This window comes from Cygnus olor, chromosome 2, assembly GCF_009769625.2.
Source record: "Cygnus olor isolate bCygOlo1 chromosome 2, bCygOlo1.pri.v2, whole genome shotgun sequence".
Taxonomy (NCBI): Eukaryota; Metazoa; Chordata; class Aves; order Anseriformes; family Anatidae; genus Cygnus; species Cygnus olor.
In genome coordinates, this window is record NC_049170.1 from 346,774 (window position 1) to 372,552 (window position 25,779).

General features: G+C 60.1%; 1 protein-coding gene across 3 annotated transcripts in view; it reads right to left on the bottom strand.

The window, feature by feature from the left end:
- AGAP3 (ArfGAP with GTPase domain, ankyrin repeat and PH domain 3) overlaps positions 1-25,779 on the bottom strand; it is a 141,726-nt gene that overhangs the window by 79,478 nt on the left and 36,469 nt on the right. For 2 of the 3 annotated variants that reach the window (XM_040549285.1, XM_040549286.1), the window contains exons 2-5: positions 9,072-9,130; positions 2,602-2,689; positions 2,331-2,416; positions 1,872-2,013 (exon numbers count right to left, since the gene is read on the bottom strand). In XM_040549285.1, the coding sequence (XP_040405219.1) occupies positions 1,872-2,013; positions 2,331-2,416; positions 2,602-2,689; positions 9,072-9,130 (375 nt within the window). Of the gene's footprint in view, positions 1-1,871; positions 2,014-2,330; positions 2,417-2,601; positions 2,690-9,071; positions 9,131-19,909; positions 20,772-25,779 lie in introns of those variants that run through there. The other variant, XM_040549284.1, reaches the window with a different exon arrangement.

Genomic DNA, 25,779 nt, shown 5'->3' on the forward strand with positions numbered 1-25,779 from the left:
AAGAATTCACACAATGTGAACAGCGTGGCTGTTGAAGACAACTGAAGGACACCCAGAGACACCAGACAAAGAGCTTGGGGCAAAGATGTAAGCAGTGTGACCTTAGGGCCTCGTCTGCACAAGGCTGCATGGTGCTGACATGCCTTAGAAGTGACTAACATTGCGTCTGTCAGTGTGCCCCTGGTCACGGCAGCTGTAACTACCAAGTGTGCTCATCTGCAAGTCTGCCTCATTTGCAGAGTAAAATGGATTTGTCAGTCTTGATCATTTTAGCTCGTATGGCCACACTCTACAGATTAAAGAATCAAAAGGGAGAAATCATCTTCAGTTAATTGGGAAGGATGGCTCTGCTAGGATGCACTCACGGGTAGGGTCTTCGTGGACAACACTAAAAAATAAGCTTAATTTCTATCCCAGTTAGCTACTCCTTGCTCACACATTTTGGAAAACCTACCTTCCCAGGAGGAATCTGATTTGAATTCCTTGGAGTCATGCCAAGGACAAGCCAGAGCTGTAAATGAACCCTCAAGAGGAGCTGAGGGAATACTGGGACTTGCATTATACAGAAGTCCTCTCTGAGCTGCCTAGCGGGCTGCTTTGTACAACTGCACCACGGCTGTGAACTCAGGCTGGCTTTGAACCTGGGACAACCACCATCACGGCCCCCTCTGCCTTATCCTGAGCCTCCACTCCCAGCATGTGCCTGCACCCCCAGCCCAGCCCCAAAACAGGATCCCTTGGTCCTAAACTAATTACACAATCTTGGAATACGAGAAGTTTAACAAGTTTTTTCTACACTTAATTTGGGGTTCAGAGTAGGCTCCCTGAGACTCCTTTCCTGGTGGCACTGCCTGCTCACAGCCTAAGAGGTTCTTTGCAAGGAACTGGCTGCATTGCTCAGGAACTGGGTCCTGCCAAGACTTTTTTCCTGTGTCCTCCGTCCCCTGCTCCCTCTCTCTCTGTTGTCACCATTGCATCCAGAGAACTTGTGCAGGCTCCCTCCTGCCTGTGCTTTACATCTACAGACAAGAAAGACACTCAGTTCGGAGGCACGGAGCTCAGAGGCCGGCAGCGATGCCCTCATCCATGCCTCCTGGGCTCTGCAGTTCGGCTTTCAGAGGCCGGGCTGCCCCAACACGCTGCAGGATGCGGGGATCCAGCTCAAGGGCTGCTTCTCTCCCAGCAGCTCCCCTGCCCAGGAGCCTATTGCGTGCCGGGGGCTCCAGGCGCCTGCGCCTTCCCCACACCCTCGCTCCTGCCCAAACCTGCCTCCAGCCCCACGCTGCCACGGCACGGCAGCTCCCGCGCTGCCTGACCCCAGCCCAGTGCAGGGGAGGAGGAGGAAGGCAGCGCTGGGCTGCTGCTGCTCTCCACATCCACAGGTGGGCTGGCAGCACCTCAGGGGAGATGGCGCTCAGGCCTCTCTTTGGGAGCTGGAAGCAAGCCGTCATCCCTCAAACCCTTCCTGCTGCAGCTCACCCCAGAGGGATGAAGAGCAGTGCATCAGCATGAAATCCTTCAACTGCCAGGCCCCGACTCCTGCCCTCGGCTCAGCCACTGCAGACAGGAGCCAAGGGAGGCAGGCAGAGCCGGGAGGTTCAAGCATTTCCAAGAGAAAAGGGCTCAGTGGTGAAGTGAAGCAGCTCTCTGCAGGAAAGCTGGGATGTTCTGAGAAGGCACGATCCAGCTCCTCCAGGGCCCTGAACCAGGGGCCTCTGAGTGACCCTGTCCCGATGCAGTTTATCAGCACCAGGCAGTGAGACCAGGACTCCCCAGGCCCTCGCAAGGCCCACACCCCTGCTCCTTTGGCACATTTACACACCACAGGGGTAGGGGGCTGTGGGGAGGACGCCCAGCCGTCCCGCGCTCACCCTGCGTGCCCACCAGCACCATCGGCACCTCCGCTGTGTTCCGGTAGCTGCACAGCCGCAGGTAGTAGTTGTACACCGTCTGAAAGCTGATCTCATCCTCCAGGCTGAAGACGAACACCACGGCATCGACCCAGGCAGCAAACTGAGGGCAGGAGACACAGCGCCCGTTAGCATCCAGCCCCGCGCCCCGTGCTCAGGGCCGGCAGTACCCAGCAGGTACGGGACGCTGAGCCTGGGCTCGGACACACACAGCCCAGGCCCCACGCTCCCCGGCGCCATGGGGAGACCTGGGGCCAGCAGTCACCATACAGGCAGCCTCCACTCGGGCCTCGCAGTCCGTACGTTCTCCCACGAATGGGCTCCCCAGGGTGGCAGCCAGGCTGGGTCTTCCCCAGAGACCTGCTAATCCTTCTAGTGCACCAGAGTGGGAAGGGACAGAGGGAGGCACAGATCTCCTACCTGCAGCTCAGGGGGGCCCCCTTCATCTCGAATCAGCAGCAAGTAACTCTGACCATCCACTACGATCTCCTTCTTAAATCGGCCACCTTGAGAAGAGAGCAAAGCGGCAGCTCGAGTGAGAGGGGGAGCGCACGCAGCGAGACCCGCGGTGGGAGCCGGGGAGGCTGCAGAGCCCAGCGGCAGGGGCAGAAGATGTGCGAGATGGGGGTCGCTGCTGAAGCCAAGAGGGGAGCGAGGACCCCAGCCACCCACCCCCGAAACCAGACCTTACCCTCTGGAGACTCCTCCTGCACGTAGGTGCCGGTCAGGTAGCGGTGCACGAGGGCGGACTTGCCGCTGGACAGGTTCCCCACGATGCCCTGAAAGAAAGGCAGGCGTGACCCCACCGCCCGCTCGCCTCCCGCTGCGCAGGGCAGCCCGGCCATTCCCCGCGAGGTGACAGCGTCAGTGCCACCCACGCCTGCACAGACCGAGGGTGGCAAGGCCGCTGGTCCCGCCCGGAGCAGGCACAGCCCCAGACCCCCTGCCTGCAGCCCCCTGCTCCTCTGTCCCCCGAGTGGCAGTCAGCTCACAAGGGAGCAGAGCTCTTCTCCCAGCCCACGCACCCCACGCTTTCAAGCATTACAGCTCTTGACAAGGCCCGACACAGAACACGGGGAGAGCCTGGCCGTGTGTCTGGGCACAGCCGCTGCCCCCGACACCAGCAGCAAGGTGCGGCGCTGGCTCCTTGCTGTGGCAGTGACACTGCTGCAGCAGCGTGCGTTTCCCAGTGGAGCTGGCTGTGCTGCCTACGAAGAAAGACACCCAGCGCTCATTTATCATTGAGCTGGAAAATAAAGATACCTGGCACCAACTTTTTACTGGGTTGAGACACACCAGGCTAAGGGTCTAAGTCTGGATCACCCCGAGATTTGCTTCAAAAGGAACACAGCTGTCCCAGGATGGGCCAGCCAGACACCCAGCTTTCTTCCTAACATCAGCATTTTCCCAGTGGTTTGAAAAACTTCCAGTGCTTCAGGGTTTGCAAGTGGACTTGCCTGCTGACGGGACAGCAGTCGCGGGGTAAGGAGGCATCTGCTGCCACCCCTGCAAGCAATGCAGCTCAGGCTGCTCAGTTTACATCCCAGAGCGCAATGCAGGCAAGGGCACAGTGCGGCTCATGGAGTGGCTCCCGCGGCACGGAGCATCCCACCTCGCACCCCTCTCGCCTCAGCGGCAGCGCTGCTCTGATGCAGCTGGAGCAGGAATGCCGGGGAGATGCAGAGCCACACGCAGCACGCTCCTCTCTGCCTGCTGCCAGCGCCCCAGGCCCGTGGAGAGGCTCTTGGCCAGGAGCTGGACAAGCTGCTCCTAGCTTGTTCCTTAAGGGGGCCTGTGCATCAAAACCCCTGCAGGTGAAGAAGGCAGGCAGGCACCTGCAAGACGCTTATTGTGCAGCCGTCCTGGAAGCCAGGGCCATGGCTCACCCTACCTGGGCAAAGGAGGCTCCTGCTCCTCTTCCACACAGCGCCCCCAAAGCATCCAACTTACCTTTGGCTTTGGCAGCCTGACTTCACCATGGGGCTGCTCGTGCACAAACAGCCCCTGCTGCAGGCACTGCACCTCCCTGTGTCTAAGCGACACTCCCAGTTCTCCCACAAAGACATCCCTGGGGTGCGTGTCCAAAACACCAACTCTGCCATCTGAGCACCGACCCGCGCTGCCCAGCACAACCGAGAGCTTGGGAGCTCCTCCATTACTGAAGGCTTCCTCTTGGCTCCACCAAATATATGACTCCAACAGACTTTTTGTGTTATTCACCACACTATCCACCCAAATGCTTTGCAGGCATCCTCCTTCCCCACCCCCAAAATCAGTTACAAGGGATTGTGAGGACTTGCTGTTTCACCAGGACTAGGTTCCCTCGTGGATGCACCAGAAGGAAGCCACCACAGACATCCCCATGAAGATGCCCCAATAGGGATGCTGTGTTTCTAGAAAACCTAACATCCCCTACACATCCAGAGCTGCTTCACAGCAAACACACAGTGATGCTAAAGCATTTGGGTTGCTGCCCCCAGGCCTATGAAGTGCGCAACTGACCTTTCGCCCTTCTTACACCTGCAATTGGACCAGACCATGAGATTCCCTGAGCACGTGGAAGGTATCAACATTTGCTGGAAATACAAGGGTCTCTGCAGAGGCGCAGGAAGGCCCAGGTGGACATACAGAACCTTTATGATGAATAAATTCTTTACTGTGAGGGTGCTGAGGCACTGGAACAGCTTGCCCAGAGGAGCTGTGGATGCCCCATTCCTAGAAGTGCCAGGCTGGATGAGGCTTTGAGCTGCCTGATCTAGTGGGAGGTGTCCCTGCCCATGGCAGGGGGTTGGAATTAGGTGATCTCTGAGGTCCCTTCCAACCCAAACCATTCCATGATTCTACGAATATTTTTAGCGGGTACACAGCACTGAAAAGCTAACAGTCTTCACGAAAGCAGCAAGCACCCATATGCACGGGACACAAAATCAGAAGCCTAAATCCTGTCACTTGGCTGCAAGTGTTGCCTGGGTATCGAAAACGGGCAGAAGGCACGGCAGTGCCAAAGCTCTCCCTGAGCCTCCCCAAAGAGCCCTGAACGCTGCAGTGCGGCCGCCTGCCTTGGGGAGCAGCCCAGTGGCTCCTGGAGCAGGACGCACCCGGCTGCAGGCTCCGTGCTGTCAGCACACAGCGCACTGACAGCCCAGGACACCCAAACTTCCACGGAAACCTCACACCAGCCCAGCAGAGGACGTGGCACCATGTCATGTTGTGCCGCAAGGGGACAAGGGGACCGGAGCCCCACAGCTTCGGGTTGGAGAGCTGCTGTGGTCAGGCTGCGCCTGCTCCTGGCTTGCCAAGGTGAAGCCCACCTCCCCTCCTGGCACAGCCCCCGCCGGCGCCCAGCTGCGGCACCTGCAGAGGCACCCAGCCGCCCGCGGTGGCACGGGGCTCCACAGCCCCCAGCCTCACCCGCTCCTCCGGTGCTGCCCCTCGGGAGCTGTCGGTGTGACCGGGAGCAGGCGGTGCAGCCCGACACGGTGCCCAGCGCTGTGCTCAAAGCCACCCAGCTCCCGGAGCAGCCTGAGTCCAGCACCACACACAGCTGCGCCAGCACCAGAAGCGGGAGGGTGAGGAGAGAGGAGTGGCTGGGAACACGAAAGCTGCCTTGCCACCCTGAGAGTTGTACGGCGTGCCTCTTACAGGCAGGCAGATGAGCTGGAGGCGTGAGTCACCGCCAGGCAGGTTTTCCAGCTTTGCACCAGGCAGCCCGACAGGCGGGAGCTGCCCGCCGCACCGCGGCTCCTGCTGTGACGGCCGGGCCCAGCGGAGCGCCCAGCGCAGGGGGTGCTCGGGGCCAGCCCCCGGCCTGGCCGCGCAGACACGCAGCCCGCTGGCCACACGGGGCCAGCAGGCAGAGGAACGCTCCCAGGGGCGTGCCTGGGCCGGCCACGGTGCTGCCGGTGCCGTCACCCGCAACAGCAGTTGAAGGTCACACAGACAGACGAGGTGTGTGCGGAACTAACCGCAGATAACGTGCACGCTCCTGGAGCCAAACGACCCCCGGAAGCCCATGAACGCTGCTGTGAACAGAGGCCGTGGCCCTCTTCCTGCGGAGCCCTCCCCACCCGCATGCCCTTCGGTGGCAGCAGCAGCCGCCGGGGGCAGGAGGCACAGACAGGAGAAGAGCGCGGCGCTGCTGGCTCGCAGGGCTCAGCCCGGCCCAGGCCGGCTGCTGCTTCAGCCCTGGGGGAAACCTTTGGAAAACAGAGGGTCCCCCAAGGCTCCCTGACAGCCAGGTGCCACACACCATCAGAAATTAGACACTCAAACAGTATTTAGTTTGCTAAAACTTGTATGGAGACTGGTTTTAAGGCAACAAAGTATAATGCAAACTCCTGACCTGTCTTGCTGAAATGAACTCCCGCTTTGTCTCATCCTCAGGCTCACCTGGTGTTACAGGTAAGGAACAACCTGTCAGAGGCAGCGAGCCAAAGTAAAACGTGGTGTTCAGGAACCGTGGAGATCTCTTTATCAAAGCATGCCGGAGGAATCAGGGAACGCACCCGGAATGCAGCAGCCAGCGAATGGCCGGTGCCGTTCGGGAGCCCTGCCAGCAGGCGTCGGTCTGCGCCCTGCCTGCGGGGCCGCGGCTCTCGCCTGCACCGCGCCGCTCAGCGGGCCGAGGGAGCCGCAGGTAGAACCGCAGGGCCTAGCTTAAGTACATCGAGCCCTTAAAAACCTTTGGATAAAGTACAGTGACCACTTGTGGTGCAAATGGGAACAGGACCAAGGACGTTGATGACAACTCTCAACCTCTCCTGTGGGAGAGTTGAAGGAGCTGGTTTGTGCCTGTGGATGGAGAGGGACGCAGGCTGCAGCAGATGCATCGTGTGCTGTAAAAGGGAAGCCCCTGACGAGACTGTGACTTTCCACTCACAGAACTGTGAACCTTGGTTCACTGGCCCAGGTCTCCGTTGAGGATAAGGACTGGCAGATCAGAGACAGAGCGGGTGCTTTGTGCAAGCTTCTCCCATCCCCTGCGGTGTGCTCTGCTGCTCATCAGAAGGCTCCGCGCTGGCCCTGTGCTCGGGTGTCTTGGTTTCAGACGTTTCCATGGGGCTCGCGGTGCACTCGGTGCAGTCTCGGTCACAGGACCGGGGAGCGGGTGCTGTGCTGCAGGAGCCGTCCCCGTGGCACTGCCACAAGGCCCCGCTCCCCGCGCACGCCTGCCTGCACCGAGCGCACCACTGCCAGGGGGGCTGAGGGGAGGGAGAGCTGCTCGGGAGCCAGGAGGCAGAAAAGCCACAGAAAGTTTCTTGCAAAGTTTTGGACGTTTAGCGATGCCTGTATGGACTCCAGGATGGCGACATGTGGAGCACAGTCACGCAAGTTTGCGACAGCTCAGTGCGCTCACTCAAAGACCCATCTGCCTGGAGAGACCTGAAGAGAAGAGCTGGACCTGTGACTGATGAGGACAGCCGCACCGCTGGCGTGGATGAGACAGAAGCAAAAGCCCAGAGAGCTGGGGAAGAGAGGCACAGCAGTGCTGACATACCACGGAGCAGCCACGCCACAGGAGCATGGCGCTGAGCTCGTCCCTTTGGCATCCACCCAGGAGCCCCGGACCTTGCCAAGCCTTCCTTGTCCCTGTGTGCTGTCCAAGGATGCCCCACACCGACTGCCATGCCCAGACAGCAGCAGGAGCAGCTCTGTCGTTAGACGGCTTCCTTCCCTTGGGCAGACCCAGAAACCCTAGAGACGACCGGCCCCCTGCAGTCAGCTGCTGCAGCAGAGCCCCGGGGACACAGCAGAAAGGGGCACAGCCCCGCACCGCCGTGAACCAGCCCTCTGAGCGGCTTCAGCTCTTAGAAGAACCGCATCAGCCGGATGAAACTCCAGAGAAGCAGAGATTCCCAGAGGTCATGGAAAACACAGGAAAAGGTTTCTGTAGATTCAGAACGAGCTGAAGGCTTTAGGTTTGTTTAGCTTGCAGCACTGCTTTGCAGCCTGCACACTGTTAACGTGTCAGAAAGCAATACACAGAATAGCTGCAAGAATATTTTTGAACAGACACTCACTTCACAAGCCAAACTAACAAGTGAATATTCAAAGTTTGTTTCAATTTATACTTAACTGCAGGTGAGAACAACTGTGGCAGCATGCTGCTTGTATGTTTTGCAAAAACGCTTCTTGTTCTTGAGATTAAGATTGAAAAAATTAATCTTGAAAGGGCTCAAGGGAGACATGCCCAACAGGCTTCAAAAGGAGTTAAAGGCTGCTGCAGAGAGCGTAAGAAGAGCAAAACGGTGGAGCAGACTGCTGAGGTGCCTAAGAACAGCCAGGCACACGTGGAAATGCTTGGTGTCCTGCCCACCCAGACGTCCCCTGCACCACTGTCCCCTGGGCTCACTCCTTGGCAGAGCACTGCTCACCAGTCTGAAGCTCACTGCCACCAGAAGGGAGGTCCTGCTTCCTCCCCTGGCCCCAGGCATGGCTTCTGGCTCTTGTGCCCATCAGCCAGCTCGGCTTGAGCAGACACCACCCACATCCTCCAGCACCCGTGGCCCACGTCAGCTCAGACAGCCCCAGCGAGCAGGCACGCGCCACCAGCAGCGACCAGTGGTGGAAATGCCTCCAGTCTCAGAGGCGCTGCACCCTGAGGCCAGGTCCCCATTGCAGGAGGCCCACACGATGAGGGCTGTGCGGGGGGCGAGATGGGCACGGAGGCACCAGACACCGTGTCCCCCTCTGGCGTTCACCCGACAAGCAGGCGAGGACGCCTGGTAACAGAGTGCTGCAGGAAACCCACCCCACGCTGACAAACCGCAGAGTTTGGTGCCTTCTGTCGAGCAGAACAAAGCACCAGAGGTGATGGCTTCATCCTATCAGTATCCCTCCGGGGCAGGAATATCTTGGGGCTCTGGGACTGTTGGGAATTATGGCTCTGTTGTGCCCAGCAGGAAGGGTGAGGTGCTCAAATATTGCCTTTGGACCTCCGCACCCGAGTGCTCTCCCAGACCACCAACCCCTCCTGCACAAGTGCGACCCACTGAGAAACCCTCACCTTCCCCCAGCACAGCGGGAGCCCCAGCTCCTCCCTGTGAGGCTGAAACCCCTACGCAAAGTCACTCAGCCACAGGAAAACGTGGGCTTTTCTTGGGGATTTGGAGAAGCATCAGAGAACCAGGGGTATCTGAGGCACGAGTCGTGAGTACTCACCACCTTCAGCTCAGGCACCGAGCGACTCAGGGTCCATTCCTGGCTGTTCACAAACGAATCTGCAGAACAGAGAGGAGAAATCATCACGACGGGTCACCAGTGTCCCTCGGGATCCCTCCGGAGCCTCTTCCCTCCGCCATGCCCACCCTGCTCACGAGAGCCAGGAGATCTGTGGCTCAGCCCTCCCACCCGCTCGAGCGTCAGCGGAGCCATGCGAGGCCCGACACCGCCTGTGCCTGGTGGCCCTGGAGCCAGAGCTCAGGACAGAAGGAGCGGCCAGCCCAGGGCAGGAGGCAGCGCGGAGCTCACGGCGCACGGGGCAGCTCCCTCCTCCCCCGCAGGAGTGCAGAAAACCTTACAGCACCCCTCCCCGAGGCACACAGGGTGCGGGGAGCTCCAGGGAGCAGCCCCCTGTGGGGACATGGGACACGCACCCCTGCACTGAAGGCACCCAGCGGGGTGCCCCGAGCACTGCGCTCGCGCTGCAGTACCATCGGGCTGTATGCAGTGCAGATAAGGAGCTGGAGGCATGTCATAATACATGTTCTCGATTGAAAGTGGACACAATTAATTACGTGCACGTTATGTAATTTGCAGAACAGCGCAATAGGCTTAAGAAGGTTGTAACAACCAGGAACAGCTCTGAGTGGCACAGGGAGCACCCTCCTCCTGCCACAGAAATCACAAACACTTCTTTTACATCTAAACCATCCCTAGGAGCTGGCCAAACAACAGACTTCCCAAATAAAACCAGACACACCGGAGGAGGAACAGGAGACTGGAGAACACCTCAAGCGTCAGCAGTTGCTAGCAGCCACTCCTAAGAGACTTGGTGTACTTCGTTTGCCTTAGAAGAGGAGAGGCATCCTACACCCAAGGCTGGGATGGCTGCAGGGTGGGGGGTTAAACAAAAGAGCAGCACTTGCTGTCTGTTAATAGCATAAAAATAACAGGGGTTTTAGAAAGCAGAAACCTGCGCACTGCTTCTCTAGGAACACGTAACGAACGTGGTGTAGTCAGACTGTCACGGAAATGAAACCCTCGGACAGGCCCAAAAGGGAAGAGGCGAGTCCGCGAGCTGTTGAACACGCCAGCGCGGTGCCAGCGCGGTGCCAGCGCGGTGCAGCCCTGCGGGTCACCCGGGGCTGCCACCACGAGGGGTGGCCCTGGGCCTGCCCCACTGCCCGTCCCCCGCTCCCTGCACCCCATGCCGTTGGAGCGACGGCTTCCGGGCTTCGCCCCCGGCCGTGGCAGGGCACCGCACGCTGAAACCAGCCGTGGCGCTGGCAGGATCGAGGAGCAGGCCGGGCTCTCCAGCCCTGGCAGGAGCCAGCTGACGGCCATCCCTTGCCGTCACAGCTCCTGGGGGGAGCTGAGCACACGACTCCGACAGCCGCAGCCCTTTCTCCTCTCCAGGCTAATCGATCTCGGACAGGCTGCTCCGGCCAGCCCAGGACAGCGGGGACGCGCAGCCTACAGCCTCTCCAGGGCCGCGGGGCCCTGCCCGCTGTGCCCGCACGCCGTGTGCCGCTGCCCGCGCGTGCCGGGGAGAAGCGCCAAGCGCCACGGCGCCTCCAGCACAGCGCTCACGCAGCCACCGGCACCACAGGCCGCAGCACTTTTCCCATCGTGTCAAAAACGGGAAGAACGCGGTGCTCGTACCTAGAAGTTACCATCCATACGCTCATTTATCAGCGCTAACTTTTCAGAAACTACAGACAAATAAAACGCAAGTCTGATGCAGGAACATAAGGGTGCTCATCACCATCGTGAAGGTTTATAAGAGGAGTTGTTTCTTTGTGGTCTCTCTTGCCCACCTGTTCTTTCTTTCTGTTATAGGAAAAGTTTTAAGGCTGGAGTAAAACCTTTATAAAAGTAACTATTAAAGAGAAAGAGGAAAATGACAAGTTCTGGAGCCCTTTCAAAAAGGCGACAGACAACACACCTGGGTTTCCAAACACATTACGTAGTCTAAAAAAAGGTATCACCTCCTCCCGTAACTTTTGCTCTGCTTAGTTCCTTTGTTGGTTAACCACGGTGGTTAAAGCAGCATTGCAGCATTACTACTTTCTTCTTTACTGGCATCCCCTCCCTCCATACCAGACAAAGGCAGCACGCTTGCACTGTTTGACTACACATAATATTTCCTTAAACTGTGAAAAACTGGCAAAAATCAGGCATAATTTTCCAGAGATTTTGAATGGAGCATAAGTAAAACCCACTTGTTGACTTGGCTTTAAAACAGAGAGAGGCAGAGAGAGAGACATGGAGAGGGCAGGCTGTTCTCTTGCCTCCTCCTGTTCTTGGATGCTCAGGAGAGAGAAAACAAGTGAATTTTTGCTAGTTGCCTCCTTGCTAACTATTCTAACATGTCTTTTTTTAAGCAAGGTTCAGGAGTTCATTGACGACAGATTTTTAACTTGCTGTGAAGGCCTCTGAGTAAATCCCAACACAAATAAACTGTGACGCAGTGCCAGTTTAGCTATATTGAGCCATGTAACACATTCAATTAACAAACACTATTAGCGCGCTTAACCCAAGGCGCCGACGTTCGACCCGTGCTCCCTGCTTGCCACCAGCTGCCAGCACGGGCAGCGTCTGCACCACAGCCCGGGGCAGACGTGTGTGCGTGGTGATGCCAGCCGTGGTCCCGCAGCAGTGCAGCACGCCGGCTCTGCCCAGCCCCGCTCCCTGGGTGCCGGCACCTCACCGCCTGCACGCCGCAGCACAGGTCGATGCCGAGCTACGCAGGGCAAATCCCTTCCCGTGCCGCCCCTCTGGTCGCAGGCAGTAGCACGGTGAGGGCGCACGGTACCACCCTCCGCTGTCTGCAGCCCTGATCTCTGCAGCTCAGGCATCTCCTGAGCCCTGTCTGGTGTGGCTGTTCAGTACGCTTGTTCCGGCCCCTTTTAAAACCACATCAAATTTCACTTCCGTATTGCTCTTTAACGAGGAGTTTCAGGAGTGTAAATACACATTCCTTGAAAACCCTATTTCTTGTTTGTTTTGGGCTTGACTTCACTGATCTGCCCTGCCCTTGTACCAGAGAGCAAACTAGCTTCTCCAGCCACCCTGATCATCACCGCCCCCGGTTTCACCACTGACTCCTCTTTTCTGCGTGGCAGGCTCCCAGCCTGCCCGCCCTCTGCTGTCCTCCGCTTCCCCCCTGCCCCAGCACACCTCGTTCAGACGAAGCAGACGAGCCCGCTGCCCGTGCTGAGCACCTCAGCATCGCACCTGCAGCAGGAGAACAGACGGCTGTTCCGGGAAGTCTCACTGTGCGACCAACCCTGCCCAGACCACCCCGCCGCTCCCCTACCGATCAGCCAGCTGGAGCAGTACGGCACGCTGCCTGCACACTGCGGGCTAGATACCTCCGCTGCATGTGCTCACGACAGTACAGGTGACCCCACTCGTATTCCAATGCCCAGAAAGGTAAAAGCAAGTGCTTACTGACTACATGACAGAAGGAACAAAGACTAGAGTGGAAGTGGCCTTGAACTGAAGACAGGCACAGCATCGCTTCAAAATCAGCTGGAAATATTTCTGACACAAATCTTAGAGGGGCCAATTCCAGCTGTGGTTCACCTCCAAAGCCAGAGGCTCAGATGTCAGGAACAGAAGGCCCTTGTGTCCATCTGCCATCACAAGCTGTACATGTACACATGAACCTTTCCACTAAAATTCCCTTCTTTCAGGAAGACATCCTATCCTCATTTCCAACTGCCTACAATGGAGAAGCCACCAGGGCACAGCAGATAGCTCTTTCTGCTCAGTGGGAATCTGTGGTGCTCCCGGAGCTGGCTGGGCACCTCCTGCCTCGCGGAGTGACCCCGGTGGGCTTTCCCCATGGCTACCTGCACTGACCCACTCACCCTCTGACCTTCCTGATCAGCTGAAGGATGCAGTGCCGGCGGGGTCTTCTGCCACCAGGACTGGTGACAAAGCACGGCAGTGCCTGGACACAGCAGCGAAGTGATGCGAGAAGGCTGGGCGTCCTGGCACAACTGGGTTTGCCCGTCTGGGACCAGATGTCTTTGGTACTGTCCTCTGCCTTCACCTCATGGCATGCCTGGGAAACTTTCCAGCTCCTGCAAGAGGCGGGAGTGCGGAACCAGCGTCACGGTGTCCTGCAGCAAGCCCTCCAACACACCTCTGCCCAACACACCAGTGCCAAGTGAGTCGGTCTTGTGCAGAAGAAAGGAGGCTATGCTGGAAGAGCATTCCAACCGAGTTTCACCTTCACTCTGAACTACTGCCGCTGACTGGTTGTTCTTCAGTTTTGGCTTCACATGGCCTTCAAGCTGAGTTTGGGGGCTTTCTTAAACCACGCCCTGAAAGCTGAAACTTCTTGTAACCAGGAGGCATTAGTGTCAGGTTCCCCAAATTACTTAGTTAACAGAGCAACATTCTCACACATACACTTCTAGTACTCCTTACAGACCACAGGGAGAAGCTTGGCTCTGGCCCTCAAAAAGAGGAAAAAAATGCCTTCGTCTGCATCGACCAGCAGCCCATAGCACTACACCTCCTCCTGCCTCAAGCAAGATGCGGCATTTCCTGCAGCACCTGAAGAATCGCCCTTTCCTACACTGTTCCCACCTACCGCCTGAGACAAGGTCCTCAAGACCACCCGCTCGCCCAGAAGCCCGAGGACCTGGAGCACGACCCAATTCCACGCTGCCAGCCGCGGTGCGTGCCCCAGCTGAGCCTTACAAACCCGCCACCGCAGCCGGCCGCCCAGTCACCCTTACGCCCCACCATTCTGCTCCCCGCACGCACCGGTCGCCTCTCCCAGTGCACGGACACACGCAGCCCGGCACGACGTGCCGACATCCGCACGGCCCGCCCTGTAGTCCTGCCCCAAACAGGCGCTGCAGCCACGTCGCCCTGCACCGCCCCGCGCCCCACGGGCCCCCCAGACAGGCAGCCCCCGTGCCCAGCTGTGGGGAGCTGCCCTGCTCGCTCCGTTTCCGTGCGCTGCTTTCCCCATCCACCTGCTCCTCCTCACAGCAAGTGAAAGCAGCCGCCGTGTGCGGGAGGGGTGGATGAAATCCGTGAAGCTGTCAGAAAGGCACCTCAAGAGCAGTTTCTCAACCACCCAAAACAGCCATAGGCCAAGTAACCTGACTGTTGAAAGAAGCTGACACAGCTCGCTGATGTCAGCTCCGTCCATCCCCAGCGTTCCTTGTTCACTACTAAACCGCAGCCCATGGAGGCTCCCCGCCTCTCACCTGCCTGAGCTCTGTACCACCGCATGCTCCGTCCCCGTCAGTTACGTGTTCAAAGTAACGTAAGGAGATCCTTCGGGGTGTGGGGGTCTCCCTGCTGGTGACACTATTCCCCTCCCGCCTGCGTCCCGCACTGAGCGGGGCAGGGTGTGATGCCAGCCACTCGGGCACCGTCCCTGCTGGAAGAAGTGACCGCAGCCTTCTCCAGGGGAGAGGCAGCGACCACGTGGAAGCACACACAAAGCCAGCAGACGTGACCTGATCTGCCCAACGCATGAACATCCACTACCCAAAACCCAGGCGGGCAGTTCCGCATTAGCACCTTCCCCGCAGTGCCAGCGCCTTGGCACGAGCTCGTTCAGCACAGATTGTCTCCAGCTGGGCTAACACCCTCGTGAACCATCCTCCCCCTCATCGCTGGGGCTCGTGTAGACACAGGGGAGTAGTGATTCACTCGATTAGCTGCACTGCTGGACTACCTGTATTGTTTAGTATTTCACATTAAAACACACCCAGTCACTCTTCCTCCCTCTTCTTTGTTATTTAATAATACAGAAGAGACCAGACTGTCAGCCCTGTGGCTGAATACCTTCCCCAGGCGCATCTGACCTCAAAAGCAGAAGCAGTGGACTCACGGCACCACTTGGATGCTGAGTGCCTTTGCACAGCCAAATGGTGGTCTTGGTCTGAGGCACAAGACACAGCCACGCCAGAGAGGCGACCGACCTGACCTCTCCCTGGAAAAGGAGATTCAGGCCCACAGCCTCCTCTCGGCGAGGTCTCCCGGCACAGGCAGCTCTACGCTCCAGAAGGCGACACGCATACTGAAGGACGGGCACACACAAGGTCCCTGCCGCGAGCAGGAGCAGACGTGAGGCAGGCACTCTGGCAGCTGACGCCTCTCTGTCAGTTAGGCCGGACATCATCAGTGGCCGGCAGACAGACCGCTGCTGTGGGCCCCAACAGCGTCGCACGCTAGGAAGGAAGAGCTGAACCCTCCAGCACAGAGGGTGCTCACAACAGCTCCACCTGCCTTCACAGGACACCCAGTGGGAACGCAACCATGGCAGTGCCGACCCTCTGCTGCTTACATCCATTGCTGCAAAGCTGGGAGGACAAAGGGCCCTGCCTCCTTGCAGACGGATCTCTTCATAGGATGAAGCGTAGCAGGTTCACCTACCTTGTGCTTCAGGAGAGTGAGTGCCAGACACATCTGGCCTCCGCACACAACAACTAATAATTAACCACCTCATTAACCAAGCCACTGTGGAACTAACTTGGACACTGAAACCCTGGACGTTAAAACCAGCTTTGAAAGCAGGTCAGAGGCCGAACAAACACAGAAGTGCCCCCACAAACCAAGTTCCAAAGTACCCATCTGCCCACACAAGCAGATAAAAGGGCAGCAGAGCGCTACAAGCCTGGGCAGAGCCACCTCTTCCAGGCTGGGCTTGATAAAGCCTCAACCCTGGCAATGCTGGCAGGGAGAGAGATTTCTCCAGGTCAAGGGCCTACACACGCACGGCTGGTGTTCCTGTCAGAGAGCTCAGCTGGTGTAGAGACCGTGTGTGGGATGTGTTCTTCACAAGGATTATCTCACCAGAGCTTTAAATATTTAGCAGCAGTGAAGGGAGAGAATCTTGAGTACCTCTGGAAAAGAAGTGTGCGATTATCAACTTCCACCCTCGTTTCTTAGCGATACTGCGGGCAGCAGCAGCTCGGGCACCTGCCCTGCCATCACCCAACGTGTACTGGGCAGCGCACGTGCTGTGGAAGGTCATATGTCCCAGGCCTCCTGGACCCTACTACCTTCCAGTCCACGTCCAAATACTCGCAGACCAAGGAACGTCACCGAACCCTGTGGGCTCTGACAGCTGGAGCCTGCTGAAGGAGACAGCCCTCCCCGTCAGTGACCTGCAGTCACAGATAACCCACCTCCTTCCCAACGCGAGCGCTGTGCCGGGGACTCACTTCGCCAGTAAAAACCTGTTCCAAATATGTCTGACTTCAGCTCTAGCTGTTTAAACCCACAAGCCAAGGCAGGTTAAGATTAAAAAGGCACTGTTTTTTGAAGTTCCCCCTTCCTATGGATATCTGAAGACTGCAATCAAACACCTCTGCACCTACTGCATACATCTCCTGCGATCCTGCCCTGAGAATTAGGCGTTTCTGTGTCGCCACAACTCCTTCCTTGGTACCTTCCGGATTTCCAAGTTTTTCTGAAGCGTGGACACCAGGCTGGGCTCAGCGTCCGAGGCACAGCCTCCAAACTCATCATGCCATCTTTGCTCCTCACCAAACTCTCCCCGCTAAGCTCAGGCAGGTACTAACAAGAGATGATACATATCATTATCTACTCAACTCGCTATGCAAACTTCACCTTATTAATAAAAAAACACCTTCCCCTTCTCCCGGTAGTCTTCTCTCACACAATGGCCTACACGTTAGTCCTCTCTGCATGGTCAAACACCGAACAGAGTAGAGGGAGTTACCTCAAAACCTTAAGGCACCTTAAAAAAGCAGACCATCTTCCTGAAAGATGGGAATATGGTTGCAAGGAACACTTCCTGAACTGCGGAGTCCAGATGCCACTGCCAGAGATGCTGTACCCTTTATGCGATCCCTCCATGAGCAGGGAAAACTTCAACCCCAAGCCTGCCCAGCCTTTCCAAGCCTGTGTCAGAGCACTCCTTCAGAAATGCACCAGCTGAGACCTGGAAACGTTCCTCTGAACCGCCGACCGCTGTTATTTGTGGTCAGTCCAAAGTGGCTGGACTTTGTGCTGACTTTGTTCCAGCTCCAAGGGCTCTCATCCTTCCTTGCTGTATTTACAGAAAATTGCATCCCCTGCCAGCCTTCATTCTGATGCACCAAGAAAAGCTCTTCAACTCTTTCAGGCAACAAATTCTGCCTTGCCCTGATCGTCCCTCCCTGTGCTTGGTCCAGGCTGGACCCCTGCATCAGCAGGGAGCCAACGCTACGCACGGAGCCCAGAGGAGGTCTCAGCAAGGCTTGCAGAAGAGCACTGGGACCGTCCTCCGGAGTCCGATGGGCCTTTGGGAATGCCTACACAGCAGAGCACTGCGCTGGGCCGGTATCTGAGCTTGCTATAAACAAAATTCTCCCAGTACTGGGAACAGGGTAGCAAAGTTGGCTTGGATCCCTGCCTGGACTAATATACCCAACTTTTCCAAAGAGCTGATAACCGCAACTGCAGCTGCACCCCCTTGGGAGGGCATGTTGGGACTACGTTAGCAACTTTCCTAGGGCTAAGGTAGGCAGCGCTAGCGTAAAGCATCAAAGTTTTTGAAGTGCTGAGCATGTGTTACAAACACTATTGGCCTACAAGTCTGAAACAGGAGCAGGGCAGAGATCTCCAGTACGGCCACGCTGGAGCAGTACTGAGACGGTCCGTGTCCGACCTACAGCTTCCCGGCTCGGAGGCTCACAGCTCCCCCTGAGCCAGAGCCCACAGACCAACACGCTTCATGGAGAGATGGGACATATAAAACAGGACAAACAGCAGCTTTAGCCTGCAGATGTCATGGCTGCTTCTTCACATCTCATTGACACAGGAGAGCGTATCTTGACCGAGTTAAAACCAGGCAGCTAATAACAAAACTGGTGTTCTGAGCAAGGAGCAAACAAAAGCGTCAACTCTGCAGCTCCGGCAAGTGGTGCTTGCTCTGCCACAGTGAGTGACAGCCCCTCAGCCAGCCTGGAAAGGTTATCCCCAGGCTCCAGCACAGGCCACAGGGGGAAATGCTCAGCCCTGGCCAGCAGTGGTCTCTCATCAGCCAGCTGATCGCCGCCAGAGAGGGCTCCAGGCCCTCTCCAGTGCCCCTGCTAAAGCACCACCAGGATCTCCAGCAGATGGACCCAAAGGGAGCCCCTACCTGTCCCAGCCCAGTAGCCAGGTGAGGAGCGAGGACACCGGCACAAGCAAGCAACCTCAGCTGCTCCCCTGGGAATGCAGCAGAAGGGCTGGCGGCTGCTGGCGCAGCTCCTGCTGGAAGCCGCCGGCAAGCAGGAACAGGCCCCCTGCCGCACGGGCAGGGCCTGGCCCTCCCTGCCCGGATACACCCACATTCCCCAGCCATGAGCGCAGCCTCCCCTTGCCTGGGAACCTCCCGCCACCCAGCCCGAGCACCGCACCCGGCCCCGGGCACCCCTGCCAGCCAGCAGGGGCCCTGCAGGAGGAGGGCTCCGCACGGGAGCACAGCCAGGCACCCTACGGCACGCAAAGGCAGTCCCGGCCACTCGGCCGGAGCCTACACACCGGACCTTCACCTGGAAGGCACAGTGAGCCCCGAGGACAAAGGGACCGGCAGGAACGAGCTCCTTGAGCTCCCCAGCCAGCACCCGTGTGGCAGCGAAGCTCAGGCTGCAGCAGAGCTGCTCCTGCGCTCAGCCCCCAAGGCCGGCCCTGCTGGGGAGCGCCTGGGCACGGCGCTGCCCTGGGTGCCCGCAGCTCCTCAGGGAGCCCCCCAGCCCAAATCCACCCCTCTGGCACACGAGCCAAGCCGGGGTGTTGCTTCCACGATGCCGGGACTCGGGAATCCCGCAATGGAAACCCAGAGCAGCTCGCGGGCGCCAGGAAGCGCTGCCCTGCCTGCCTGGAGAGCGGCAGGGCCCAAGCCCAGCCCCCCCGCTGTGTTCACTCAGCGCTCAATGCCTTAAAAAGCCTGTGGGAGCTGCGCACCTCCGGGCCCCTGCGCAGCTCCGCTTGCCCCGCGTGCTTGTGCCAGGGAACGGGGAACAGGACCGGGCAGGGAGGCGCAGGCAGCGCTGCCCCCAAGGAGCCTCTGCCAGCCCCGCAGCCCCAGCACAACCCACTGCAGCACGGCCCAGGGGTCGGTTAGCCAAGCAAGCAACGGCAGCTTCAGCTACCAGTCCATGGCAGGCACAGTCCCCACAGGGGTCCTGCTCTCCGTCCCCCTGCCATGTCACTCGGGAGCCACCGCAGCATTTCGCAGGCTGCCCTGCGCCCCGCAAGCGCCCCCTGTCCCCGCTCACCCCAAGGCAAGACCCCTGCAGTCAGCACCCAGACAGACTCCAGCACCAGGGAAGTGCTTATAGGACGGGAACAGCACCTTTCTGTGCTCCCTAGCTCCTCATGCTGCTCCTTGCCTCTGCTCTGGTGGCCTCCCAAATCACTCAGCCCCTGCCCAGGAACAGGACCCCTCTCCCCCTCTTGCAGGCAGGACATGAGTTTCAGTTCCCCCTGCTGCCCAGACCCCACTGCACAAGGCTCAGCTATCCCTGCCCTCGCTGGGACACCAACACGGCAAGGAGGACGTGGGACCCACGAGGCTAGGCAAGGGAAGGAACCCCTCACAGCATCTCCTCCAAGCCGGCCACGCTGCTGCTCCTTCAGCGCCCGTGACGGTGGCACCAGCATGCTGGGGCACCAGACGGCCCCACAGACGCCCACGCTTCCTCGCTGCAGCCGAGCTTTCCTGAGCGCGCACCCCACGCAGCACCGAGACACAGCCAGGTGCCCGTGGCAGCCCAGGGACCCCAGCAGGGCCAGGCCACCGCCGCCCGCCCCGCCGGCACAGGGGGCTCCGCTCTCTCCGGGCCAGCGCCGCTCCTGCGCTCACTTACCCAGCGCTCGCAGCGGGCCGCTGCCCAGGAGGACGGGGTCGGCGCCGCCGTGGGGCTCCTTGGGGGAGGCGCCGCCGGTGCCGCCGCGCTCTCGCCTTCGGAAGCGGCTCGTGAGGAGTCTCCAGAGTCCCCCCGGCTGCCCGGGGTCCGCGTGCAGCCTGCCCCCGACCCTGGCCAGCTCCGGGTACAGCAGGTCCCGCTTGCTGGGGCAGGTGTGCAGGGAGCTGGTGTCCCCCTCGCTCTTGGTGCGGAGGCGCGCGGGGCGCAGGAGGCCCCCCGACTCCGAGCGCCGCAGCTCGTGGCCCCGCCGCAGGCGGAAGCTGAAGCTCTTGCGCAGGGCGCTGAAGTTCTTCCTGGGGCTCGGGCTGCTCCGGCCGCTGCCCCCGAAGAGGTTCCAGCGGCGGCTGCCCCACAGGGAGCCGCCCCGGAGGAAGCCGGGGCTCTCCGCGGCGTGCTGCGGCCGGGCCGAGGGCAGGAAGGTCATGCTGCTGGGGCGCGGGCGCTGCGCCCCCCCGGCCCCGGGGCCGGCCCCCGAGGCGAGCGGCGACCCCGCGCCCTCGCCGCCGTCCGCCTCCCGCCTGCGGGGCGAGCGCAGCCTGAAGAAGTCCAGCAAGCTGCCGCGGGCCCCGCCGGGGGGCGCGGGGGGCAGCAGGGCGCCGGCCGCCAGCCCGTTCCCCGCCGCGCAGAAGCTCTTGGGCCGGCGCCGCTGCTGCTGGGCGGCCTTGAGGGCGGCCTGGACGGCGGGGACGCCCCGCAGGTCCAGCGACTCGCAGACGCTGACGGCGCGGCGGGGGCTCGGCCGCGGGGGGCCCCGGCCCGCCTCGCTCCAGCGCCAGCCCTCCGCCATCGTCACCTGCGGGGCTGCCCCATGGCCCCGGGCCGCCCGCCGCTCTCGGCCGCCCGGCCCCGGGGACGCGGCGCAGCGGGGCCCCCCCCCGCGCCGCCCGCCGCCCGCCGGCTCCCACGCCGCGCCGGCATGCCCGGGCCGCGCTCCCGAGCGCCGCGGGCGGCGGGGCTGGGCCCGCCCCGGAACAGCAGCCGGGGCCGGCGACGGGGCCGGCGACGGGGCCGGGGCCGCCCCGCGCGGCCGCGCCCTCCCCGGGGCCGCCGGGCAGCGGGCACCGGGCGGGCGCTGCCCCACGGCCCGGCCCCGGCCCCGCGGAGCCCTCCCGGGCCGGCCCCGCCGCCCGCCCGGCCCCGAGAGCGGTGCGGCCCCGGGAGCCCCGCGGCCCCCCGGAGCGGCGCAGGGCCGGACCCCCCCGCCCGGCCGCCCCCGCTGCTCGGGCCGCGGGCACGGCGGCGCTGCCCCCCCCCCCCCCCCCAGCGCGCCGCCGGGAGCCCCCGCCGGTGGCAGCGCGGGGCCGGCAGGGGGCGGCAGCGCCCTCCCCGCCGCGGCCCCGGCGGCGCCACCCGGGCCCCGACACCGGGCACCGCGGCCGAGGCCCCGCTGCGGGCGGCGCCTGGGTGCGAGCCGCGGGGCCGGGCCGCGGCCGGCAGGGGCAGCTCCGCGCTGGGGCAGCTCCGCGCCGGCCACCCGCGGCGGAGGAGCCGGAGCCTGTGCGGGGGCTCGGGCCCACGGCCGTTACCGTACCGCCGTCGCCTTCCTCCCCTGTGCGAGCCGGCCGTGGCTGCCCCCCGACCCCCCCGGCGCTCCCCCGGGTGCAGCACCGCCGCCGCCTGCCCGCCTTTCCCTGTCTCAGCAGCACGCAGGAGCAGCAGGGGCTGCGCGGCTCCCTCTGAGGGCGGTTGGCCACCGGCGGCATCAAAGAGACAAAAAGCGCCTCGACCCTACCCCCAAAGCCCTCCCGACCCCGCTGCGCAGGCCGGAGGGGCCCGGTGCAGTGACTGCTGCAGAGGAGCAAGTGCCACCCCTCAGCCAGCGCTCCGCTCCCATCCTGCCAGGGCAAGGCGTTTTTCCTGGATTGAGCACAGCGCCACTCGGCCCCGTCCGTCTCCCCAGTCCAGCTCCTCCGGAGCCCCCCAGCAAAGCGGCTCTTCCACCTCTCCAACACTCCCCACCCTGTCTCTAGCACTGCCCCAGGACCTCCTCCTCCTTTTTTCCTCCCCTTGGCTTTCCTCCCTCTCAGTGCAGGCAACATTTCCTGACCACTGCCAGCTTCAGCCCTCCCCATCCCCACGGCACAGCCGCTGCTTCACGTCGGCCAAGCCCCTTCCTCTCTTTCCCCCATGCTCCCCTATCTCTGGGGTAGCCGGGCCCAAAGAGTCGTGGTGAATGGAGCCAAATCCAGTTGGAGGCCAGTTACTAGTGGAGTCCCCCAGGGCTCAGTGCTGGGGCCAGTTCTCTTTAATATCTTTATCGATGACCTGGATGAGGGGATCGAGTGCACCCTCAGTAAGTTTGCAGATGACACCAAGTTAGGTGCCTGTGTCGATCTGCTCGAGGGAAGGAAGGCTGGATAGGCTGGACCGATGGGCTGAGGTCAACTGTATGAGGTTCAACAAGGCCAAGTGCCGGGTCCTGCACCTGGGGCGCAACAACCCCGAGCAGCGCTACAGGCTGGGAGATGAGTGGTTGGAAAGCTGCCTGGCCGAGAAGGACCTGGGAGTACTGGTTGATAGGCAGCTGAATATGAGCCAGCAGTGTGCTCTGGTGGCCAAGAAGGCCAACAGCATCCTGGCTTGTATAAGAAGCAGCGTGGCCAGCAGGTCTAGGGAGGTGATTGTCCCCCTGTACTCGGCTCTGGTGAGGCCGCACCTCGAGTACTGTGTTCAGTTCTGGGCCCCTCGCTACAAGAAGGACATGGAGGTGCTCGAGAGAGTCCAGAGAAGGGCAATGAAGCTGGTGAGGGGTCTGGAGAACGTGTCTTACGAGGAGCGGCTGAGGGGGCTGGGGTTGTTTAGCCTGGAGAAGAGGAGGCTCAGGGGCGACCTTATCGCTCTCTATAGGTACCATAAAGGAGGCTGTAGCGAGGTGGGGTTGGTCTGTTCTCCCACGTGCCCGGTGACAGGACGAGGGGGAACGGGCTAAAGTTGCGCCAGGGGAGGTTTAGGTTGGATATTGTGAAGAACTTCTTTACTGAAAGGGTTGTTGGGCATTGGAATGGGCTGCCCAGGGAAGTGGTTGAGTCGCCATCCCTGGAGGTCTTTAAAAGACGTTTAGATGTAGTCCTTAGTGATATGGTTTAGTGGGGGACTTGTTAGTGTTAGGTCAGAGGTTGGACTGGGTGATCTTGGAGGTCTCTTCCAACCTAGATGGTTCTCCCAGCCCCCCAGGAGCGAGGCCACCATCACCACAGGGCAGAAGCAAAACTGCACCCAGCAGCCCCCTCCTTAGTCCCAGGGCCTTTTCTTCCCTTTGCTTCTTTTCCCCCCTTACTTCTCTGCATCTTTCAGACACTAACATCTCCCATTCTGCGGTGTATTCTCCCCGCTGCTCCGTGCTGCCAGGGGGAGCAGCTCTCTAGACCGAGGGTCATCTAGCAGACGCCTCTCCCCGCAGCGTGCCAGCGCTCAGGACGACAGGACGCATCCAGCTCCCCTTCTGCCCAGCCAGCGGGCACCGGTGTGCCTGGAGCTGAGCAGAAGGCGCCTGGTAACCCGCCAGACATGGCTCTGCCATCTGTGCCAAGGTCACAGGAGCACACAGGCTGCCAGGCTGGATCCGACCCTCACCCCATCATCTGGTGCCCTGCCTGCAGGAGCACGGGGCTCGGCCGCACTGCAGGCAGCAATTACAAGGGAATGTCTTCTGACAGGAGCTGAGCGCCAGACGAGGCTGTCTGTGGAGATCACGGCGTCTCCGTCACCGGAGAGGTCAGAATCGATCGGACAGACATCTGTCAGGAATAATTCAGACCCAGGTAATCAGCCTTTGGGCAGGAAACGAGACTAATAACCTCTCGAGGTCCTTGCCGACAGCCGTCTGCACAGCCCCACTCCCAGCCATCAGGAGCTGCTCATGTAACGAAGCAGGCCATCTCTATTCATCCCCTCCCAAAATCTTGGGCTTGTTTAACTTTTACTCTAACGACGCCAGATGGTGCACCTTCTGCATAACTCTGATCACTTTAAAAAATTCTGGTAAGTTCTGGGCACGGAGGTATCACTGAGCCACAAAAATACGCACTGGGAAGGGCTTCAGGGCACGGAGCCTGACCCGTCTCTAAGAGCCTCCCCGAGCCCGCTGCTGCCTTCATCACCCTGCACCCTCCTCCTCTTCCCGGTGCCTGCTCCAGATCCCCCTTCCTGCACGTAAAGCCGACTTCTCCTGCCATAGCCATGTCAGACACGAAGAACAGCAGGTTGCGTTCTCCTCTACGGCTACAAATGCGCTCAGAAACAGCAAGTTCCCCGTAACCTGACACCGTCTCCTTCACTATTCCACTCAGATCATATTTTTACAGCTACTTATGTTTTAAATGCCCTCCTTTCAATTCTCTAGTTTGTCTACCACCTCTTTTTTTTTTTTTTTTTTAGCTGCAGTGCCAGAACCTTGGCACAATATTCACTTGAGGCCTCCTGCAGCACTGGGAAGACATAAAAAATGAGCGTGCTTCTCACATACATTTGCGCTGCTGTATCCCAAGAAGGTATTTGCCTTTACAACAGTAACATCATAAAGATATTTTTACCTAATTAGCCTGTTATGAGGCAAAGGTTCTATATGCTACAGCACTGATACAAAACCCCTTGGCACTATTCCTGCGGAAAGAACAAGAGACATCTAAAAATAAACCAGAATAAAACTGAGCCTGAGACGCAACCTCTGGCGGCAGAGGGCTGCAGCCAAGCACCGGCACCCCAGGGGCTGGCACGAGGGCGGCCAGCACACGGCAGCGCACAGCTCCGGCTAGCTCAGCTGCAACAGAGACCGACAGGGAACGGCACCGTGAAAGAAGCCACTGGTGCTTCGAGACAGCCATCGCTGAAACATGCCCGACGCACCACTCCTCGTCTGCGAGCGTCTTTTCTCAGGCAGTCTGCTCAGCTGATTACACCGCTCTGATTGGCACCGTGTGCGTCTCTACTGCGTGGGGAAGGGGACACTATCCAAGCTCACCAGCAGGGATCACCACCCTCCTGGAAAGGCGGCTGCTCCTCCAGTCCCCTGTGCCATGCGAGTCTCCAGAGGAGCTCTGGCACGCGGGATGTAACAGGGACATCGTGCCTTTGTAGTCCTGACCCGGGGCAGGTGCCTGGGGACAGAAGCAAGTCAGTCTCTTAGCAGGACTTTTATGAGTCACGCCCTTGTTACAAATATTATGGCAATGAACATCTGGCTTAAATTAACAAAAGACACGAGAGGCTAAACAACAGCTGCACTGGAAGTCAGTCTGAAAACGAGGGAACTTTCCACTGCTGGCTGCTCCCCAGTATGAAGTCCAGGGTGGGGCCCCTGGAAAAAAGTCTGAACCGTGACTGCTCAGCTGTTCCGCTTCGCCCCCCAGGACTAACCAGCACCGGTATTTCTGCTCCAGCTGCATGCAGATGCAGACGTTTTGTTACAAGCGGACAATTCACCTGGGACAGCTGCTGTCACCGCTCGATTCAAGGTGCTGCTGCTCTGCAGAGGGGCCCAAGTCTGGAGGCACCCTTGCAGCAAGCCCTGCATTAAGCACGGACCTGGGGCTGGAAGAGCAGCAAGAACGCCTCAGCAGCTGGGGACAGAGGGGTGAGGTTCCCAGCACTGACAGAGCCGTAAGGCACCAGCCCCTGGCAGACGCTGGCAGCAGATCAGGACAGACCAGACCCTGCCAAGCCCAGGGGGACGAGCCCGCGGGGCTGCAGCAAGTGCCCGAGGCCGGCAGCCCCCAGGCAGCCCACGCCAGCGGTGGGACCCTGGGCAGGCACCCACGCAGCGCTGCCGGGACACGGGCACCGGACAGGGCACGGTGACAAAGCCGCGCACA